We start from the raw sequence: 20966 nt of genomic DNA, 5'->3' as shown, positions 1-20966 counted from the left end.
CTAACCCTAACCCTAACCCTAACCCCAACCCCTAACCCTAACCCCTAACCCCAACCCCAACCCCTAACCCTAAACCCTAACCCAACCTAACCCTAACCCAACCCTAACCCCACCCCAACCCCAACCCCTAACCCTAACCCTAACCCAACCCTACCCCTAACCCAACCCCTAACCCTAACCCCAACCCCTAACCCAACCCCTAACCCTAACCCTAACCCTAACCCTAACCCCAACCCTAACCCCAACCCTAACCCCAACCCTAACCCTACCCCAACCCCAACCCCAACCCCTAACCCCAACCCTAACCCTAACCCTAACCCCTAACCCCTAATCTTACCCTAACCCTAAATCCTAACCCAAATATTAAATATTACATCTGATATCAAACTAATTTAATTTGGCATTTAGGGTTTAAAATGGCAGGGTGAAAAAATGAAAAAAGAAAAAACATCGCGTATATAGTGTTTTTTTAAAAAAAGCGATGCCACAGCAGGCACTATATAAGGGACGCGAGTTCGCAAAAAGGGACCATTTGCTTTTCAACCAGCGTATGGAACACATCGTCCACAGCCAATACAGCGAGCCAGCTTCTGGTTATTTAGTGTGCCCTACCTGAAGAAGACCCATAGCGGGTCGAAACGTCGTTTTTTGGCACACTCTTCCTTAGTTATTTAATACATTTATTGATTTTTGGTTTTATTTTACTTACCTTTTAAGAAAAGGGAGAAATTAAAAGAAAAAAAGAAAAAAATACTTACCTTTAAAAAAACATTAAAATACTTACCTTTTTCCTTTCCTATTTTTTGGAAAGCGCTTTTATTTCAAAAAACTTTCTAAAATAAATAACTTTCCTATTTTTTGGAAAGCACTTTTAGTTCAAAAAACTTTCTAAAATAAATAACTTACCTTGATTTATGGAGCCGGGTTGGACGGAGGTGCGCTATGGCAGGGGTCGCCAGCGTGCCCATCGTCAACAACAAGGATTTCAGGGTTATGGGAGGTCGGTTGGGAGGAAGGACCGTGCTTTCCCTGTCTCGTATGGGAGGCAGGGTACATTCCCCTATCCTAACCCTCTAACCCTAACCCTAACCCTAACCCCTAACCCTAACCCTAACCCCTAACCCTACCCCTAACCCTCTAACCCTAACCCTAACCCCTAACCCTAAACCCTAACCCTAACCCCCTAACCCTAACCCTAACCCTCTAACCCTAACCCCCTAACCCTAACCCTAACCCCAACCCCAACCCCAACCCTAACCCTAACCAACCCTAACCCTAACCCTCTAACCCTAACCCTACCCCTAACCCTAAACCCTAACCCTAACCCTAACCTAACCCTAACCCTAACCCTAACCCTAACCCCCTTGGATGGCCAGTGCTCTGCTTTCCAGGGGCTTCGCCCCAATGGAAAGCCTAACCCTGAAACCTAACCCTAACCCTAACCCTAACCTAACCTAACCCTAACCCCTAACCCTAACCCTCTAACCCTAACCCCTAACCCTAACCCTAACCCTCTAACCCTAACCCTAACCCCTAACCCTAACCTAACCCTAACCCTCTAACCCTAAACCCTAACCCTAACCCCCTAACCCTAACCCCTAACCCTAACCCTAACCCTCACCCTAACCACTAACCCTAACCCTAACCCAACCCTAACCACTAACCCTAACCCCTAACCCTAACCCTAACCCCTAACCCCTAACCCTAACCCTCACCCTAACCCTCACTCTAACCCTAACCTAACCCTAACTCTAATCCTAACCCCTAACCCTAACCCTCACCCTCACCCTCACCCTAACCACTAACCCTAACCCTAACCCTAACCCTAACCCTGACCCTGACTATGGCAGGTGACCAGAAGACACGATGTGAACCCAGAGGTGAACAGCGTTTTGTGTTCACTCTTTCATTTTAGTTTTGATGATCAGAAGCATTATGATTCTGGTTCCAGGAGTGTTGGATGGCAAGCATCTCCCACACACACACACCCACACACACACACACAGATATATGAATTTAGCGATCATTAGAGGGCAGTGCAGTACTTGAGACAGCAGCACTTCCATCTTCCCTTCAACAGGTTCAAACAGTTGTTGGCGTACTTTCACTGCCAACAGTTTGTGAAGAAAGATCTGCTGTAAGTGAGAAATTATATATTTTTGAGCTAATACAACTTAGAGAAGCCACTTTTGCTGTCGTCGAATAGATCTAGAGCGATAAAGTTCATTTACGAAAATCCACAGACGCGTGCAGGAGGGATGAGGGTTTTACTTAGTTGTGCTAAGAACTAGGAGTTAATAGTCATTTGGTTTGAGGAATGCTATGAGTTTCAACTACACTTGTGATTTTGAGGTGGATTACACCGGCATTGAAGAGGTTTGAGCTGGGTCTGTTTCTTGATCGGGGTTGAACCTGTTGATCAGACATGTTCCTACAAGGTTTTTCAACAAAATCAAGCTGCTGTGTACTTAAATTCTATGTGGCTCAGAGTTGATGAATCAGTCCAACTCAGCTGGATTTGATTTTGGTGCTTCCTGTTTCAATGTGTGCGGAGCTCAACTGTAACACTTCCTGCTAACACTTCCTGGTCATTTAAGCTAACATACTCCTCCTCCTGAAGCCAGGTCTCAGTAAGACAGAACAAATCAATGTGATGATCCGCTATCAGGTCGTGCACTAACAGGGATTTACACAAAAGAGATCTAATATTTAACAGTCCACACTTAATTGTGATATTAGTTTCTCCAACTTGTGCTTTAGTATTAATTTTATAAGATTATGGTGATTGACCGCTCCCCTGCTCTGTGCTTGGTGAACTTTTAACCGTGGAACAGAGACTACCTCTATAGTGTTAAATATGTTATTGTTGGTGGATGAGGGTTCTATGGAAGCAGCAGAGAGGTGTGTAAGACCACAACTCTGCATCCTGGTCTGGACCCTGGATTGTCAGGTCACTTTGGGTCTAATAAAATTAGCCAAATTACTAGAAATGAGAGAGGCACCATCCCGTGTGGGATGGACACCGTCTCTCCTAATCAGACCAGGTTTTCCCCAAAAGTGCTCCAATTGTCTAGAAAGGCCACCTGGTTTTCGGGGCACCACCGTGACAGCCAGCGACGGAGCGACGACATGCGGCTAAACATCTCATCGCTGGCAGATTGGGGAGGGGACCAGAGAATGCTACAGAGTCCAACATCGTTTTGGCGTAGCTGCACACCGACTCTATGTTAATTTTGGTGACCTCCAACTGACGAAGCAGGGTGTCGTTGGCTCCGACGTGATTAATAACTTTAGGAGTACGACAGTGTGAAGTCCCGCAGTGAGCTGATGTTTGAGAAACAGTCTGGGAGACACGGACTGGTGACCCGAGTCACACACGCTGCCAGTACGTTTCCAGAAACATTTAAACACATGAGATATAGAAGCATCAGTAGCTTCATTTGAGTTCTGAGCTTTGGTGTCTGTGTGGAGCTGTGAAACCACAAGAAGAGGGAGGAGCCATCAGCTGTACGCAGAGATCAAGCCGGCTGTGGATGGAGCCACTACATCATTAAACACATGCGCAACAAGAACGACTACAATGAGCTCAGAGGGTTCAAACAGAGTCCTCAACCCAAAGTCTGATTTAAAAAGATCAAAAGTGGCGTAAATGTCTGGTCCTGACAGGAGAAGGATAACTGGAGCGGCATCGCTCGTACAGTAGACCGACTCTGCCTCTTCCTGGTTACCCCGGTGATGACCTTTGGCACCGTAATCATCTTTCTGAGGGGAATCTGTAACCAACCTCCTCATCTGCCCTTCAAAGGAGCCCCGCATGACTCCAGAGAGGAGAACCCACGCCTGCTGTGATGCACACACACAGCCAGGGCTTTTTCCATCGCCATCGTTTCTCTGGGGGAAATGTTGCATTTCTTTATCTTAATAACAACAAATCTTTAGTTTGTTCTATAGGAGCTCCATATGTTTAGTGTCAAAGACTTCTTAGATTGTGTTCATTGCTGGCACATAAAGAAAAATGCTTTGATTTTACTAAAGTGACACAAACCCATCTCAGCACTGTTTTTTATATCCTCTATATTATTGTGCGTAGTCTGTGTAACTGTTGTGCTTTATTTCTGCTGGCTTCTTTAATGGGATGTAAACCAGCCTGACATAATACCAGTTGAGTACTTTATTTGATGTTGCCAAAGGTTTAAAAACAGCCTGACAGAATAAGAAATTGTGAAAATTTAGAGGATGAATTATACCTGGTGGTATCTGATCTTGAATGGCAAATTTTAGAGTATTTTATAGGGAAGTGAAATAATGTTTGGACCTCTTATCAGGCAAAGAGAAAGTTGTGAAGAACTGCTCTAAAAACACCACCTCAGGGGGACTATATCCAAATCTCTCCCTTTACTGATGGGACGTTGAAACGTCAATACGCGGATTCATACGTTTAGAACTGGACGTTGCACCAGAACTGAAAGCGCGGACTGATACATTTTTAACAGCGGTCCTGCTTCAGCCCTCCGGGGCTTAATAACAAAATACGAAAAATACGAAAATTTTAATTTTGGAAACATTGTTGTCGTTGTTCGACTTGCCAGCTTTTGCAAAAGTGCTAAATACACACTAGCATGCATGTTTTAAGCTATGGTAGCGCTATGTTTTACCATGCCCGCGCCCTATAATCCGGAGCGCCTGATGTATGTGTTAAATACAGAAACAGCACCCGTAACTGAGGCTGCACCTTTTAATACGGTGCGCCCTTTGGTCACGAACATACGGTATATAGAACATAGGGCACGTTTGTGCGTGATATCACTCCGCGTCTGCGCAACGACCACAACCTCCTATCTTTAGTATTGCTGCGCCAACTGGTGGTCTTTTGGGTCACTGTTAGGTGATCTATATGTAGCTATAGCGTCATTGGCCTCCACTCCAGCCACTCCTGGTAGTTCCTCAAAAACACTGAGTTTCTAGTGGATGCACAATCTGTGGAAGCCAACATAGAAACTTCTGAAGAGCCAAAGTTCTTGCAACAAAAATATAGTCCCCAGTTAGGTTGTTTTGTTATCACGCGACCCCGTCCCCATTATCTTAAGAGAATATAAAAGAATGAGTGGAGACAGAAGAGAGAATGAGACGTTTTTGGGGCGTGTCGCTCTTGATTTTGTGTTTATTTTTGCAGTAAACTTAAAGGAGGCCTTTACACTTTATGTTTGATTCCATTTAAGCTGATATTCCATTCTTGACATCTTTAAATTTACACTATTCATAGGAGTTTTATTTGGTCATTTTGCTTCTTTTTATTTCCTATTTCCCACATTTATTCATAGTTTTTATTAGATTGCAATAAATCCTATAACATTGAACAGACTGACTAAAGTCAAATGACCTGCGGTTCCCACCGATAGCCGTCATTCTGATGGGTTTTTGCTGGCTGCAGCTGAAATATTCCAATGCTCCATGTCACAGAGACAGTAAATACTAAACCCTAAAGATTCTGAAGGCATGATGTAAAATAGTAACGTATAATACAGACATTTGAAGAGACAATTAAGAGAATGTTTTCATGCTTCTAAGAGTGGCCGAGGAGCCATTTAGAACTTTATAAAGATGCATTGTGTGATACCAGGAACTAATTTAACTTCAAGGCGAAGCTGCTTCTGCTTTGTCGACCATCGACTGATCTCCTGAAAGTCCACCAGCGCTTTTTAAAAACTGAATTTTTCATCTATGGAGGGAGTAGACGGCAGATGTTTCCACAGATGCTCTTCACCAGTGGTCAGTGAGTGATGCAGCAGATGAGCGGGAGTTGACTGGCTTCAACCAGCTACTGTCTCAATGTCTCCAGCCCATAGTGTGGATTCTCTACAAGATCAGACAGCAGCTTCACTCCTGAATCCTGCAGCTGGTTCCCCCTCAGGTCCAGTTCTCTGAGATGGGAGGGATTGGACCTCAGCGCCGAGGCCAGAGAGCCACAGCTGATCTCTGATAAACTGCAGCCACTTAATCTAAATAAAGAAGGGAAACTTTTATAAGGTTATAAGTGAAACCAGTATTCATCTGAAAGGTTAATCAAAGGCATGATCTGTAAATATTTAATTTAGTTACAGGTTAAAAAATGATAGTAATATGTAATTACCACAATTCCAACCTCTCAGGTTTGCACTGTTCCAAAGGAGAATATATATTGTTCTGGCCCTCACTCTTCCCAGGTTCTCCCCACCTCTTTCCCTCCCATCTCATCATGGAGATCCATCTCACCTGTGGCTCATCTTTAAAGGCACAACCTGTCTTAGATGACTTCCTGTCTCCCTCACCATCTCCCTCCTCGTTGGCTGGTGTCTACCAGGCACCCTCACCTAGTTTTGTCTAATTTTGGTTACCATCTGTCGGCTTTTTCATTGTCCTTAAATCAATTTATCATGAATAAGTGGTCCCCGTGTGGCCCTCCCTCCTGAAGGAACTGGGCACAACACACACACTCAGAAAGTGTGAGGACCCTCGGATGGAATAATGGACATTTTTGAGAATGGTGTTTACCTCAGAGTTTCCAGTCGGCAGTTTGGATCCTGGAGAAAACCACAGAGCAGCTTCACTCCTGAATCCTGCAGAAAGTTGTAACCCAGGTCCAGTTCTCTGAGATGGGAGGGATTGGACCTCAGCGCCGAGGCCAGAGAGCCACAGCTGGTCTTTGATAAACGGCAGTCCCATAATCTAAATAAAGAAGGGAAACTTTTATAAGGTTATAAGTGAAACCAGTATTCATCTGAAAGGTGAATCAAAGGCATGATCTGTAAATATTTAATTTAGTTCCAGGTTAAAAAATGATAGTAATATGTAATTACCACAATTCCAACCTCTCAGGTTTGCACTGTTCCAGAGGAGAATATATATTGTTCTGGCCCTCACTCTTCCCAGGTTCTCCCACCTCTTTCCTCCCATCTCATCATGGAGATCCATCTCACCTGTGGCTCATCTTTAAAGGCACAACCTGTCTTAGATGACTTCCTGTCTCCCTCACCATCTCCCCCCTCGTTGGCTGGTGTCTACCAGGCACCCTCACCTAGTTTTGTCTAATTTTGGTTACCATCTGTCGGCTTTTTCACTGTCCTTAAATCAATTTATCATGAATAAGTGGTCCCCGTGTGGCCCTCCCTCCTGAAGGAACTGGGCACAACACACACACTCAGAAAGTGTGAGGACCCTCGGATGGAATAATGGACATTTTTGAGAATGGTGTTTACCCCAGAGTTTCCAGTCGGCAGTTTGGAAAGTGGAGAAAAGCAAAGAGCAGCTTCACTCCTGGATCCTGCAGCTGGTTCTGACTCAGGTCCAGTTCTCTGAGATGGGAGGGATTGGACCTCAGCGCCGAGGCCAGAGAGCCACAGCTGATCTCTGATAAGCTGCAGTTAATCAATCTGAAAAATGCAGGATGAGGTTATACGGTGCAGGTCTGCATGTTATCTGCGTCAGTACTAAACCTACGTTAGTTCTTAGTTGGGTCAGACCTGAATTCACGATATTACAAGGAATTTTTTTAATGTGGTGCATCACAGCAGTGTTGAGAACAGCCTCACTTCACCATCTTAGCAGCTGGTATATAGGTAGAAAAATGAAGACTGACCTGAGCCTCTCCAGTTTACAGTTTGGACTCTCCAGTCCAGAACAGAGCCGCTTCACTCCTGAATCCTGCAACGTGTTTTTGCTCAGGTCCAGAACCCTCAGATGGGAGAGGTTGGACTTCAGAGCCGAAGCCACAGAATCACAGCTGGTCTCTGATAAACTGCAGTAACTTAGTCTAAAATAAGAATTATTTTGAGAGAAGACAAATAAAAATCAACATGTACCAGAGCAAAACACAGCTTCCAAGCAACAAACCTCTGGTCCTGCACCGGCTTATCTGCCGTATGTTCCTATTTTGGGTTCTTTCAGGGCGGTTGGACAAGATCTACAGTGTATGTAAAGTGTGTGTAGGTCAAAATACCTTCCAAGTTTGTGAGACCACATTTCTCAATAGCACTCAACTCTTGTCAGGAGTTGGGACAAAGCGACCCACTCCTGACAGCTTGTGGGCGATGCTGCAGCGACCCTGCAATCCCTACACTCTCTGGTGAAACCAAATCAAAGGTTTTAGACACTGCTGGATGCTGGAAGGGTGGCTATAGTCTGGACGCATCGTTCCCCTGACTGCACATTTCTCCAACAATGATTGGCAGCTGGTGTCACTTGTTCTCCAGATGAGAGAAGGAAAGAGAGCCCCCCCACAGTGTGTTTGATTGCCCCACTGCAAGCTCAATGCTGCCAGAAAACATTGCAGGAGCATCAATCCCCCTCAGGGCATCAACAAGGACCTCAGGAAAAGGTGCAGCTGCCACCTACTAGAGACAAGCACACTGAGCTGATTTTTGGTTGATGTCTTAGATGTTGTTGACTAAGAGCAGGTTTTTCTTTAATAACATAGAGAGATTTGATGAGGAGCAAATGTATTATTTCATGAGCTACTTCCACTACTATTATATACACACACTTGTCTTAGATTGCAAGCTGCATTTATTGCATCGTTCATAGAAAGTCATATTTGTGAGGAGAAAAACTCAAATAAGGTCATTTTCTTTAATGACCATTACAACAGAAGGAGGCGATGAACAAACAGATTTATATAAAAATGTGTGAAAACTTATGGATGGAAACCTTTTTAAAATGGTTGCATTGTGTAGAATCGGTGTAGAATCAACTTGTTGACTTCTGATTTGGACTCCAATGGAAGTGAGGTGCAACAATTGTGGATGCTGAAAGCTTCAGATCTTCATGAAGGTTTCTGTGGTTGGACTGACCTGCTGCCCCTTTAAGAGGGAGGCAGGTTTGGGCTTCTGGCTGGAATGAAGCCACCTAAGATGAGAATGACTGCAGGCTTTCGGTACCAAGGTTTAACAGGGTGCTCACTTCACACTTGGGCTTTTCTCTTTTTTGGGATGGCTTTTCTCAGTAGAGAAGGGGCATGGCACACTGCAGCAGCTTTCTTTTGGGGTTTCTAGTTTTCCTTCTGATCTTTAAAAGACAGGAAGAACCATTTTTGATTGGTCTGAATGTTTGGGCGGTTTTGTGGCCAGCCTAAAATAAAACAAGACAAATCTACAACTGATACTTCCTTTCTAGTCATTGATGACCATCCTCACATGGGACAGATTTCCACAACCAATTTAATACTGCAAATCTGTCCTGTGTGGTCTTTTTTCTGAGAACTGTAACACTACGTTTATAACAAAGATCAAACATGGAAACAGTTATTGTCTAACTAGTTACACCTGGGAAAGTACTGGATCATCTCTGACTGACCTGAGAGTCTCCAGCTTACAGAGAGGATCCTGGAGAGCACCACAGAGCTGCTTCACTCCTGGATCCTGCAGCTGGTTCTCACTCAGGTCCAGTTCTCTCAGATGGGAGGGATTGGACCTCAGCGCCGAGGCCAGAGAGTCACAGCTGATCTCTGATAAACTGCAGCACCCCAGCCTGGATAAGGAATAAATGGGGCAAATAAAAACACATTTCTAAATCTGAAAATGAAGAGAAAAGCAGAAAATGTAAAGAAATTTAGAAAAGACCAACAGAGGCCTCCTGACCTGAGCGCCTCCAGTCTGCAGTTTGGATGCATCATTGCAGAAGACAGTAACTTTACTACGGCATCTGTCAGGTTTTGGTTCCAGATTAAGCTCAGCTCCCGTAGATGAGAAGGGTTTGACGTCATTGCTGAGGCCACAACTTCCCAATGACTCGTTGAAAGAACACGACCAAACAGTCTGTTGTGTATGAAACAAAAATAGTGAGTCAAACTTTGGGATTTCTCATCAACTTATCTGAGAATCGACCTCAACACAAATGTAGCTCATTTCCTGGAAAAGCTAAATTCAACACCGTAGAGCAACAGTTTGAACGACCATCAGATCTGAAATGCAACTGAATTATTCTCAACATCTGTCTTATTTTAGAACAGCTCATAATTACTCAATATTTAAAATGATTATAGCAAATGGTTTAAAGAAACGTGCATCTTTTTATCTGTCTATCGGCTCTTTGGATATTTTGCATTTCATCCAATTTGTACGATGGTGCGTCAAGTCTTAATTCAGCGATCCGATCGATGACAGAGTCTCTGGTTGCATCGATTGCCCTCAGCTTCTGTTCTATCTGCCTGTTTCCCTTCAAATCATTTTCACTGCACCTTTTGTTGCTAGTGATGAAGTTGCCACCTAACGGGTGTGGAAAGGGTCAAACAACTTTGTGGGTCACATAAAGGCTCCAAACGGAACCGCCACAAAGACCTAAAACACCCATTTAAACCAACGAGGCCGGCTGTTTTTACGTTGAACAAATGAAGCAAAATAGTCACGTGTCATTAGTTAAAATGTGTTTTTCTGTCGTTAGAATACGATGTATACAAACAAACAAAAGTGATTTAATGACATGACAGTAATTTCATGATAGTAAGTTAACTTGTGGCTCCTATTATTCCTGCCTTATGTTGGTTTGTCTGGATTGACCTTTGAACTTATATCCAGCCAGTGTTGAACATTTCTGGATGAATTGTTGTTGTTTTTAATTTATGGACGCTGCAATGGAGATAAAGAATTGAAGGAATGACCACTGGAGGGGGTATTGCTACCTGACATGACCCACTCGCTTGATTTAAACGCCGATGTCCGGCCCCAAAAATCTTTACTTACACGGCCTTCCTGCAGTTCCTCACAGCTGGAATCAGGCGACGTCGTCCCTCCTTTGAGGTGTTGTACTGCCGCAGGTTCAGCTCATCCAGAACCTCCTCTGACATCTCCAGCAGGTAGGCCAGAGCTGAACAGTGGATCTCTGACAGTCTCCTCTCTGATTTCTTCTCTGACTTCAGGAACTCTTGGATCTCCTGATGGACTGACTGATCCTTCATCTCCATCAGACAGTGGAAGATGTTGATGCTTCTGTCTGGGGAGATTTCATCACTGTTCACCTCCTTCAGGTTGTTGAGGACCTTCTGGATGGTTTCTGGGTGGTTCTCCTCTGATCCAACAGTCCACCCAAGATCCTCTGATTGGACTCCAGAGAGAGACCATGAAGGAAGCGAACAAACAAGTCCAGGTGGCCATTTTCACTTTTGAGAGATTTCATTAGTGCTCTCCTGAGGAAGTCATCAAGAGATGTGACTGGTTCAGAATATTCTAGGAACTGATTTATAACCGCTGTGTCTTTCCTGGTGTAACGGTGGAACATGTAGACGGCAGCCAGAAACTCCTGAACACTCAGATGAACAAAGCAGTAGACTGATTTCTGGAAGATCACACTCTCTCTCTTGAAGATCTCTGTCCAAACTCCTGAGTACACCGACACCTCGGAGACGTCCAGTCCACATCGCTCCAGGTCTTCTGAGTAGAACATGATGTTTCCTTTCTCCAGATGTTCAAACGCCAGCTGACCCAACTTCAGAAGGAGTTTTTTATCAGCCTTATTCAGTTCCTCTGGTCTCTGCTTTCCTCCATACTTCTGCTTCTTCCTCTTTATCTGAACCCTCAGGAAGTGTGAGTAGAGGTCAGTCAGGGTTTTGGGCAGCTCTCCTCTCTGGTCTCTGGTCATCATGTCCTCCAGAACTATAGCAGTGATCCAGCAGAAAACTGGGATCAGACACATGATGTGGAGGCTCCTGGAGGCCTTGATGTGTGAGATGATTCTCTTGGACAGATCTTCATCACTGAACCTCCTCCTGAAGTACTCCTCCTTCTGGGAGTCAGTGAAGCCTCGTACTTCTGTGATCCTGTCAACACACGAGGGAGGAATCTGATGGGCTGCTGCAGGTCTGGAGGTGATCCAGATGAGAGCTGAGGGAAGCAGGTTCCCCTGGATGAGGTTCACCAGGAGCACGTCAACTGACCACACTTGTGTGACATCAGAGATGACCTGATGGTTGTTGAAACCCAGTGAAAATCTGCTTTCATCCAGGCCATCAAAGATGAACAGAAGTTTCCAGACAGTCAGATCTTCTGCTCTGATCTTCTGTAATGTTGGATGGAAAACATGAAGCAGTGAGAGAAGACTGTGCTGCTCATCTCTGATCAAGTTCAGCTCCCTCCATGAGAGCGGAAGCACCAGACTGATGTCTTGGTTCTCCAAACCTTCTGCCCAGTCCAGACTGAACTTCTGCACTGAGAAGGTTTTTCCAACGCCGGCGACACCGTTGGTCAGAACCACTCTGATGTGTCTCTGTTGCTCAGATAAGACTTTGAAGATGTCCTGGCACTTGATTGGAGTGTCCTGGATGTTCTTCTTGGAGGTTCTCTCAAGCTGTCTCACCTCATGTTGTGTGTCCACCTCCTCACTTTGTCCCTCAGTGATGTAGAGCTCAGTGTAGATCTTGTTCAGCAGGGTTCCACTTCCTGCTTCATTAGTTCCTTCAGTCACATGTTCACATCTTCTCTTCAGACTCATCTTATGACCTTCTATCACCTCCTGCAGATCACTTCCTGAACATAAGTAAACCAATGATTTCCATCTAAAATAAATCATCAACACAACTACAAATTCATGACATCACAAATTAAATCTCATATTGAACAGTTTTACTTTGTTTGGGCTTCATTTCAGCATCTCCAGATCTGCTTCCAGATTGTGAACAAGAGGACTCTCCTGGTGGAGCTGCCTGGTCCCAGTTTGATAGGATGTGCTCCCCCCTCTCACTATGAAACACATCTCTATTAGTCCTTTGATTTATAGGATGAAAGAACCTGATCAAGACTCAATATTGTTCCAGCATTTATGTCTGAATTCATCTTTCAGTTTAAACATGATTCTTGTTTCTAATCAACAATATTCACATTAAGTCTGTAACTATATGACTGTCTGAGGTTTAAGTGTTAAACATCTCCAATAATAAACTCACAACCTGCTGCTGTTAATGTGACTAACAGCTGCCACACAAACACATCATCACGCTTTAGTTTTCTTACATTTCCTCTGAACTTCTGAAGTTTATTATTCCACCTTTGGACCGGTCACTCTTCAGGGACGCACAGCTGGGCACTGTGGACTCTGCTCTGTCCTCGTCCATCCTGAGGAAACATCAGAAATAGTGATGAGACTGTGATGAAGGTAAATAATCTGTAGAGGTTGGAGTTCAATAATCCCAATTCACTGCATTTTTATCAAACAGGAACATTTCTAATCCATTCTGGATCACAACTGAATCAATAAATCAATGATGTCTCTGTATCATTTTCATGTTTTCAGAGTTTAAGCTGCTTTTTTTAACTGTTCCCTGCAGTGAGAAAAGAACTGGCACCTTTTCCAGCCCCTCATCCTGCAGCACTGAATGTGCTCTAAAGTTCTTTCCAGAGCAAACGTCTCTGCACTTGCAGCAACATGTTGTAGTCATGGATCCGTGAGGAGAACCGGATACAGGAAACGCCCCCACTTTGATCCCAAAACCCAACTGGTGGCCAACAGTGGTCCGGCAACGACGGGGACGCTGGTCCATCGGCCCGACAACACTGGTTTTCCACAGGCCAACATGGTGAAAGGACTGTGCACCGTTTCATTTTAAAGAGCTGATGAATTTAATTTTTCACGATAGTAGAGGCTAATACCCACAAAATGATGTTTTGTATGGTTGTGAAATGTTCTAAGGCAGAGTTATGTGGTTCAGAAAACCTTACTTTAAAGGTGAGCCTTGAGGTCCAATACCGAAGTTCCTCTCAGGTTCCTCTTTGGACCTGTAGCTCTTCAGGGACACACAGCTGGGCACTACGGACTCTGCTCTCTCTTCCTCTTCCATCACACATTCGCTCATTTTTAAATGTGAGTCTAAACGGTTAAGCAGGAACAGTCTGCTGACAGAGAAAAGAAGATTAAAGAACATGATTCTCAGCATGAAGACAAGCAGAGGTCTGTCCAATGACGTATTGTCGGCTCATTCACATCAAAATCTATTATATGATGTCACCCTGTACATCATACAGGCCACATATATATTGGAAAAAAGTTTTGGGACATCTTAAAAGTTTACACCATGTTAAAAATAAAATAGTTGTGGAAAAAATGTTTCTCCTGGGTGTTTCAGAAGGTGCGGTGGCATTAGACGGACGCACACAAATACAAATTAAATCATTTTTTATCTGGTTATGGTTTACAAGAAAACCTAAATTCTTTCAAGATGTCAGTTCTCAACATTAAATTCAACAAATAAGATGAGAATGCATTCAAAACTAAACAGAAATACGTCATCACATCATCAAAGTGGGTCAAATGCAGCATCATCTTCTGTCATCTCAGACAGGATTCCAAGAAGAGGATCTTCATTTTCAACAACGCACCTTGACATCTCATCATGGCTCGTCTGTCAGATTACAAGCAGCTTTTTTTGATCAGGCGCATCATGTTTCTCACGAACACATGATGGTGCTGGAAAAAACATTTGTAGCCTGACCTAGAGGTCAAAACTCTGCATGGCGTGCACAGCTACTAGTTGCAGCTGGTGGTTGTGGCGGAGGAGATCCCAAACATATCTAGCAAGCTTGTTTTGGAGCAGAGCTTGTCCACCACCTCTGACCCCACTCATCACAGAAGTCCCACCATATCCATGGCCAGGTGTGTTGGCAGCATTGGAGCCAGCCTCAGGAAAAAGGTGTGTCAATATCTCAGAAGTGATGATCAAGTTGCCACAACCCAACAGAAGTCAAGCAACCCAACATGCTGAATAGAATAGATGACACACAGCAAAGGGCAAAAAACACCCAATTCTGCTCAGACTAATCTATCTGACCACATGTACAGGACCAAAAATATGAAAACACCATGGGAACCGAAGAAGCCTTCTGGATAGAAGGCGAAACGTCTTCAAGAGAAGAAACCCAGTCCAGTTGACATAGAAAACTACCTTGGATGGGTTTAGGTTTGGTTTCGTTTTCTTGACTGCTTCATTCAAAACAGAACACATTTCATAAATCCATAATAACAAATTCATATTCCACAAAGAACCAGTTGTTAAAACAATAAAATGTAATGCCTTGATCTCTCCCTCTTTACATACTCTCCTTTTTTAAATAAAGGATTGATTGTCCCCCTGGTGGAGGGACAAAGAGAGGAGGCTAAAACTGTCGCGTTTGTGTCCCTCTTTCCGTGGATTTTTCCACTAACTGCAAATAATATTGTCGACTTATTGTGAGTATTAAAATGTGCTTCCTCAACCTCTAAAATGTTGGCTCAGGGTTAGCGGAAAACGCGGTTAGAGGAAACACGGTACAAAGTTTGATCATCCGTCACAACATTCCCGTCGAACAGCCGCAATGTGCGTCCGAAACACGCGCACGCTCATTGCGCACACGCAGCTTATTAAGCCGCATCTCGCAGCGGAACATTGATTCGAGACGACAGCAGTGAAAGAACCAAATGCTACCTGAATATTAGAGGTTTTCCATCAGGGCTCGGTCACTCAGGATGGAGCCCGAAGTTGAGAACTTTCCTTTCACTTTCGCTTCTTCTTCCTCTACACGTCACGTGTTTGTGGTTGGATCGCCTCATATCCAGCACAAGCGCCTCTCTTCAGAACAATTTGGTCCACGTTTGAACTGAAATACTGGGAAACAACTGGAGTTCGTCTGACAGATGTTCGTTTTTGGGTGCGGAATCAAACTGGGTCAACTTTTTGATCTATAGGATCCCCTCTGGTTCAAAGTGTCCCCTATAGGATATTGACAGTACTGACCTTTTGGGGGCTGCACACACCTCTTAATGGTGACGGCACCAACGGAGCTGATCCAGTTGTCATCAGCTGGCCAGTCTGACTCCAGCTCATTAGGGGAAATTTGCTGATCTGGAGGAGAAGCTTTCAAAACTTGACGGGCTGGGGGAAAATGACTGTAATTTTGGAATCAGCGTGCCAATTTTATTTTTAATCAGAATAATTTAAAATAAAAACCCTCAACAGGATATTTTCAAATTGTTCCCCAGTGTAACTTCACCTGAAATTGTGGACTCCAGAATATCACCATTAAATCCATTTAATCACTTAATAGCTGTGGAATTTGAGCCATGAGAAAAATATCTCTCCATCATGATTTCCAGAATTTTTCATCAATATCTGAGATTCTTCGAAAGCTTCGCTGGTGTTGGGTTTTTATTGCTTCTGCTTCATTTTCAGGCGCAGTTCTTTTATTTTTAAATCAAATCATCTTTATTTGTAATGTCTGTTGTAGTCAAACTTGGTGCTATGCAGAATCCCAGGGCCTGATCCCTAACAATCAACAGGAAAATCTCCCTTTTAACAGGAAGAAACCTTGAGCAGGACCAGGCTCATATGGGGGGGGGGGGGGGGGGGACCCTCCTGCTGATGGGGGGGTGGGTAGGGAGAGAGGAGGAGAAGGGGGAGCACAGGTAGAGGAGAGACAAGGCAGACATCATTCAGTTCATTTTAAAACCCACTACATTATATATTTTGAATAGCTGGTGCTGGTAATCGGAAGGATAAAACTATTCTGTAAAAATGTATGTTTAGCTTTGTGAAATTGTGTCGTATAGGTCAAATGAGAAAACAAGATCAACTGCTGAACCAGTGCAATTTATTTTTAACGTGTTAATCTCCACAAAGAAAGAAAAACCACAAACAACAAGTTTATAGTGGTCCAGTAATGCGCTATAGTCATACACCAGTACAGTTAACAATAACTCATGTTTTCCACCTGCTTTTCCATCTTCAGTGGGAATAATCCAGTGCGTTCTGGGCTTGAACAAAGGTATTAAAAGCTGGCTGAATGTCTGAGGTGACTGAAGGACACACTTGGGCTTTTCTCAATAGAGAAGGGGCACGGCACAGTGCAGCAGGTTCTCATCTTTAAATTTACAGTATTCATGGGAGATTTATTTGGTCGTTTTGCTTCTTTTTATTTCCTATTTCCCACATTTATTCATAGTTTTTATTAGATTGCAATAAATCCTATAACATTTACCAGATTGACTAAAGTCAAATGACCTGCGGTTCCCACCGATAGCCGTCATTCTGATGGGTTTTTGCTGGCTGCAGCTGAAATATTCCAATGCTCCATGTCACAGAGACAGTAAATACTAAACCCTAAAGATTCTGAAGGCATTCTGTAAAATAGTAACGTATAATACAGACATTTGAAGAGACAATTAAGAGAATGTTTTCATGCTTCTAAGAGTGGCCGAGGAGCCATTTAGAACTTTATAAAGATGCATTGTGTGATACCAGGAACTAATTTAACTTCAAGGCGAAGCTGCTTCTGCTTTGTCAACCATCGACTGATCTCCTGAAAGTCCACCAGCGCTTTTTAAAAACTGAATTTTTCATCTATGGAGGGAGTAGACGGCAGATGTTTCCACAGATGCTCTTCACCAGTGGTCAGTGAGTGATGCAGCAGATGAGCAGGAGTTGACTGGCTTCAACCAGCTACCGTCTCAATGTCTCCAGCCCATAGTGTGGATTCTCTACAAGATCAGACAGCAGCTTCACTCCTGAATCCTGCAGATTGTTGATGCTGAGGTCCAGTTCTCTGAGATGGGAGGGATTGGACCTCAGCGCCGAGGCCAGAGAGTCACAGCTGATCTCTGATAACCTGCAGTCCCTTAATCTAAATAAAGAAGGGAAACTTTTATAAGGTTATAAGTGAAACCAGTATTAATCTGAAAGGTTAATCAAAGGCATGATCTGTAAATATTGAATTTAGTTACAGGTTAAAAAATGATAGTAATATGTAATTACCACAATTCCAACCTCTCAGGTTTGCACTGTTCCAAAGGAGAATATATATTGTTCTGGCCCTCACTCTTCCCAGGTTCTCCCACCTCTTTCCCTCCCATCTCATCATGGAGATCCATCTCACCTGTGGCTCATCTTTAAAGGCACAACCTGTCTTAGATGACTTCCTGTCTCCCTCACCATCTCCCTCCTCGTTGGCTGGTGTCTACCAGGCACCCTCACCTAGTTTTGTCTAATTTTGGTTACCATCTGTCGGCTTTTTCATTGTCCTTGAATCAACTTATCATGAATAAGTGGTCCCCGTGTGGCCCTCCCTCCTGAAGGAACTGGGCACAACACACACACTCAGAAAGTGTGAGGACCCTCGGATGGAATAATGGACATTTTTGAGAATGGTGTTTACCTCAGAGTTTCCAGTCGGCAGTTTGGAAAGTGGAGAAAACCACAGAGCAGCTTCACTCCTGGATCCTTCAGCTGGTTCTGACTCAAGTCCAGTTCTCTGAGATGGGAGGGATTGGACCTCAGCGCCGAGGCCAGAGAGCCACAGCTGATCTCTGATAAGCTGCAGTTAATCAATCTGAAAAATGCAGGATGAGGTTATACGGAGCAGGTCTGCATGTTATCTGCGTCAGTACTAAACCTACGTTAGTTCTTAGTTGGGTCAGACCTGAATTCACGATATTACAAGGAATTTTTTTAATGTGGTGCATCACAGCAGTGTTGAGAACAGCCTCACTTCACCATCTTAGCAGCTGGTATATAGGTAGAAAAATGAAGACTGACCTGAGCCTCTCCAGTTTACAGTTTGGACTCTCCAGTCCAGAACAGAGCCGCTTCACTCCTGAATCCTGCAACATGTTGAAGCTCAGGTCCAGAACCCTCAGATGGGAGAGGTTGGACTTCAGAGCTGAGGCCACAGAATCACAGCTGGTCTCTGATAAACTGCAGCGACTTAGTCTAAAATAACTATTATTTTGAAGACAAATAAAAATCAACATGTACCAGAGCAAAACACAGCTTACAAGCAACAAACCTCTGGTCCTGCACCGGCTTATCTGCCGTATGTTCCTATTTTGGGTTCTTTCAGGACGGTTGGACAAGATCTACAGCGTATGTAAAGTGTGTGTAGGTCAAAATACCTTCCAAGTTTGTGAGACCACATTTCTCAATAGTACTTAACTCTTGTCAGGAGTTGGGACAAAGCGACCCACTCCTGACAGCTTGTGGGCGATGCTGCAGCGACCCTGCAATCCCTACACTCTCTGGTGAAACCAAATCAAAGGTTTTAGACACTGCTGGATGCTGGAAGGGTGGCTATAGTCTGGACGCATAGTTCCCCTGACTGCACATTTCTCCAACAATGATTGGCAGCTGGTGTCACTTGTCACTTCTCCAGATGAGAGAAGGAAAGAGAGCCACCCCACAGTGTGTTTGATTGCCCCACTGCAAGCTCAGTGCTGCCAGAAAACATTGCAGGAGCATCAATTCCCCTCAGGGCATCAATAAGGAGCTCAGGAAAAGGTGCAGCTGCCACCTACTAGAGACAAGCACACTGAGCTGAGATTCAAAGCCCTCTCCTCCCAAGAGAAGAGCTCGTTTGTTGGAGGCTCTTCTGGGCGATACCTGGTGCCACAGCTCCAGCTCAGCCCGTCTCTGGAGCTGAGGTGGAGCTTAGCAAGTTTCATGGTTCTCCACCACTTCCTCTCGCTGAGGACCTTCTCAGCTGGTGGTTTCTGCTCCACCTTCCAAGTTGAGCAGGTGATACTTCTGCATTCCTGCCACCAGTGTCTCTGCAGAAAGAGTCTTCTCTACTGTTTTATATTATATTGTATAAAATTAGGATTTTTGGTTGCTGTCTTAGATGTTGTTGACTAAGAGCAGGTTTTTCTTTAATAACATAGAAAGATTCGATGAGAAGAGCAAATGTATTATTTTATGAGCTACTTCCACTACTATTATATACACATACTTCCATATTGTCTTAGATTGCAAGCTGCATTTATTGCATCGTTCATAGAAAGTCATATTTGTGAGGAGAAAAACTCAATAAGGTCATTTTCTTTAATGACCATTACAACAGAAGGAGGCGATGAACAAACAGATTTATATAAAAATGTGTGAAAACTTCTGCATGGAAACCTTTTTAAAATGGTTGCATTGTGTAGAATCAGTGTAGAATCAACTTGTTGACTTCTGATTTGGACTCCAATGGAAGTGAGGTGCAACAATTGTGGATGCTGAAAGCTTCAGATCTTCATGAAGGTTTCTGTGGTTGGACTGACCTGCTGCCCCTTTAAGAGGGAGGCAGGTTTGGGCTTCTGGCTGGAATGAAGCCACCTAAGATGAGAATGACTGCAGGCTTTCGGTACCAAGGTTTAACAGGGTGCTCACTTCACACTTGGGCTTTTCTCTTTTTTGGGATGGGTTTTTGTCAGGGTTTCGGGGTTGTGTAGGTCGTTGTGCTGCAGGGGGTGGTGTGGGGCACAATTGGTGACAGCTGGCACTGCTGGCAGGCGCACCTGTAGGCAATTTACATCGGGCTGCCTATTTAAGCAGGTTGCACCTGCCAGCAGTGCCAGTGTGTCTGTTTGTGTTGTGTGGGTGTGCTGTTAGTCTTGTCAGTGTGTCTGTTGGTCTCCCTCGTCGTGTGCTCCAGCTTTGTGTCTCCTGGAGGGCAGCCCCTGTTCCTTGCGCCCTGGAGGGCCCCCCCTGTTCCCTGTGCCCTCCGCAGTCCTGGAGGGCTGCCCTCGTGTCCCTCTTGTGCTCCGCAGTCCTGGAGGGCTGTCTTCGTGTTCCTCGTGTGCTCCGTGTTCCTCGTGCTCTTTGTGTGCCCCCTCCCACCTGTTAATAAAGCTTGTTTGACCATTTTACCACTGTGTCCTGGCCTGCGTTCGGGTCCTGATCACCCCCGACCGTGACAGGTTTTCTCAGTAGAGAAGGGGCATGGCACACTGCAGCAGCTTTCTTTTTGGGTTTTCTAGTTTTCCTTCTGATCTTTAAGACAGGAAGAACCATTTTTGATTGGTCTGAATGTTTGGGCGGGTTTGTGGCCAGCCTAAAATAAAACAAGACAAATCTACAACTGATACTTCCTTTCTAGTCATTGATGACCATCCTCACATGGGACAGATTTCCACAACCAATTAATACTGCAAATCTGTCCTGTGTGGTCTTTTTTCTGAGAACTGTAACACTACGTTTATAACAAAGATCCAACATGTAAACATTT

The 20966-nt window shown here is 44.2% G+C and overlaps 2 protein-coding genes across 5 annotated transcripts in view; both read right to left on the bottom strand.

The window, feature by feature from the left end:
• The window catches only part of LOC130533399 (NACHT, LRR and PYD domains-containing protein 12-like), a 63357-nt gene that overhangs the window by 38119 nt on the left and 4272 nt on the right, over nt 1-20966 (bottom strand). Inside the window, exons 6-10 of one of the 4 annotated variants that reach the window (XM_057046755.1) lie at nt 9328-9501; nt 7616-7789; nt 7236-7409; nt 6532-6705; nt 5144-5999 (exon numbers count right to left, since the gene is read on the bottom strand). In XM_057046755.1, the coding sequence (XP_056902735.1) occupies nt 5819-5999; nt 6532-6705; nt 7236-7409; nt 7616-7789; nt 9328-9501 (877 nt within the window). In that variant the 3' untranslated portion in view covers nt 5144-5818. Of the gene's footprint in view, nt 1-5143; nt 6000-6531; nt 6706-7235; nt 7410-7615; nt 7790-9327; nt 9502-16563; nt 17610-18140; nt 18315-18520; nt 18695-20966 lie in introns of those variants that run through there. The other 3 variants (XM_057046754.1, XM_057046757.1, XM_057046756.1) reach the window with 3 other exon arrangements.
• Nucleotides 10811-14789, bottom strand: LOC130533407 (NLR family CARD domain-containing protein 3-like). The gene is made up of 5 exons (XM_057046776.1): nt 14337-14789; nt 13680-13850; nt 12975-13076; nt 12592-12704; nt 10811-12491 (listed from the first exon to the last, which is right to left on the bottom strand). Exons 1-5 carry the CDS (start codon nt 14342-14344, stop codon nt 10993-10995), a joined length of 1893 nt encoding a protein of 630 aa, XP_056902756.1. The 5' UTR covers nt 14345-14789; the 3' UTR covers nt 10811-10992.

This window comes from Takifugu flavidus, chromosome 11 (genome assembly GCF_003711565.1).
Source record: "Takifugu flavidus isolate HTHZ2018 chromosome 11, ASM371156v2, whole genome shotgun sequence".
Classification (NCBI taxonomy): domain Eukaryota; kingdom Metazoa; phylum Chordata; class Actinopteri; order Tetraodontiformes; family Tetraodontidae; genus Takifugu; species Takifugu flavidus.
The sequence above is the reverse complement of the archived record's forward strand: the minus strand, read 5'-3'. Positions and strand labels throughout refer to the sequence as shown.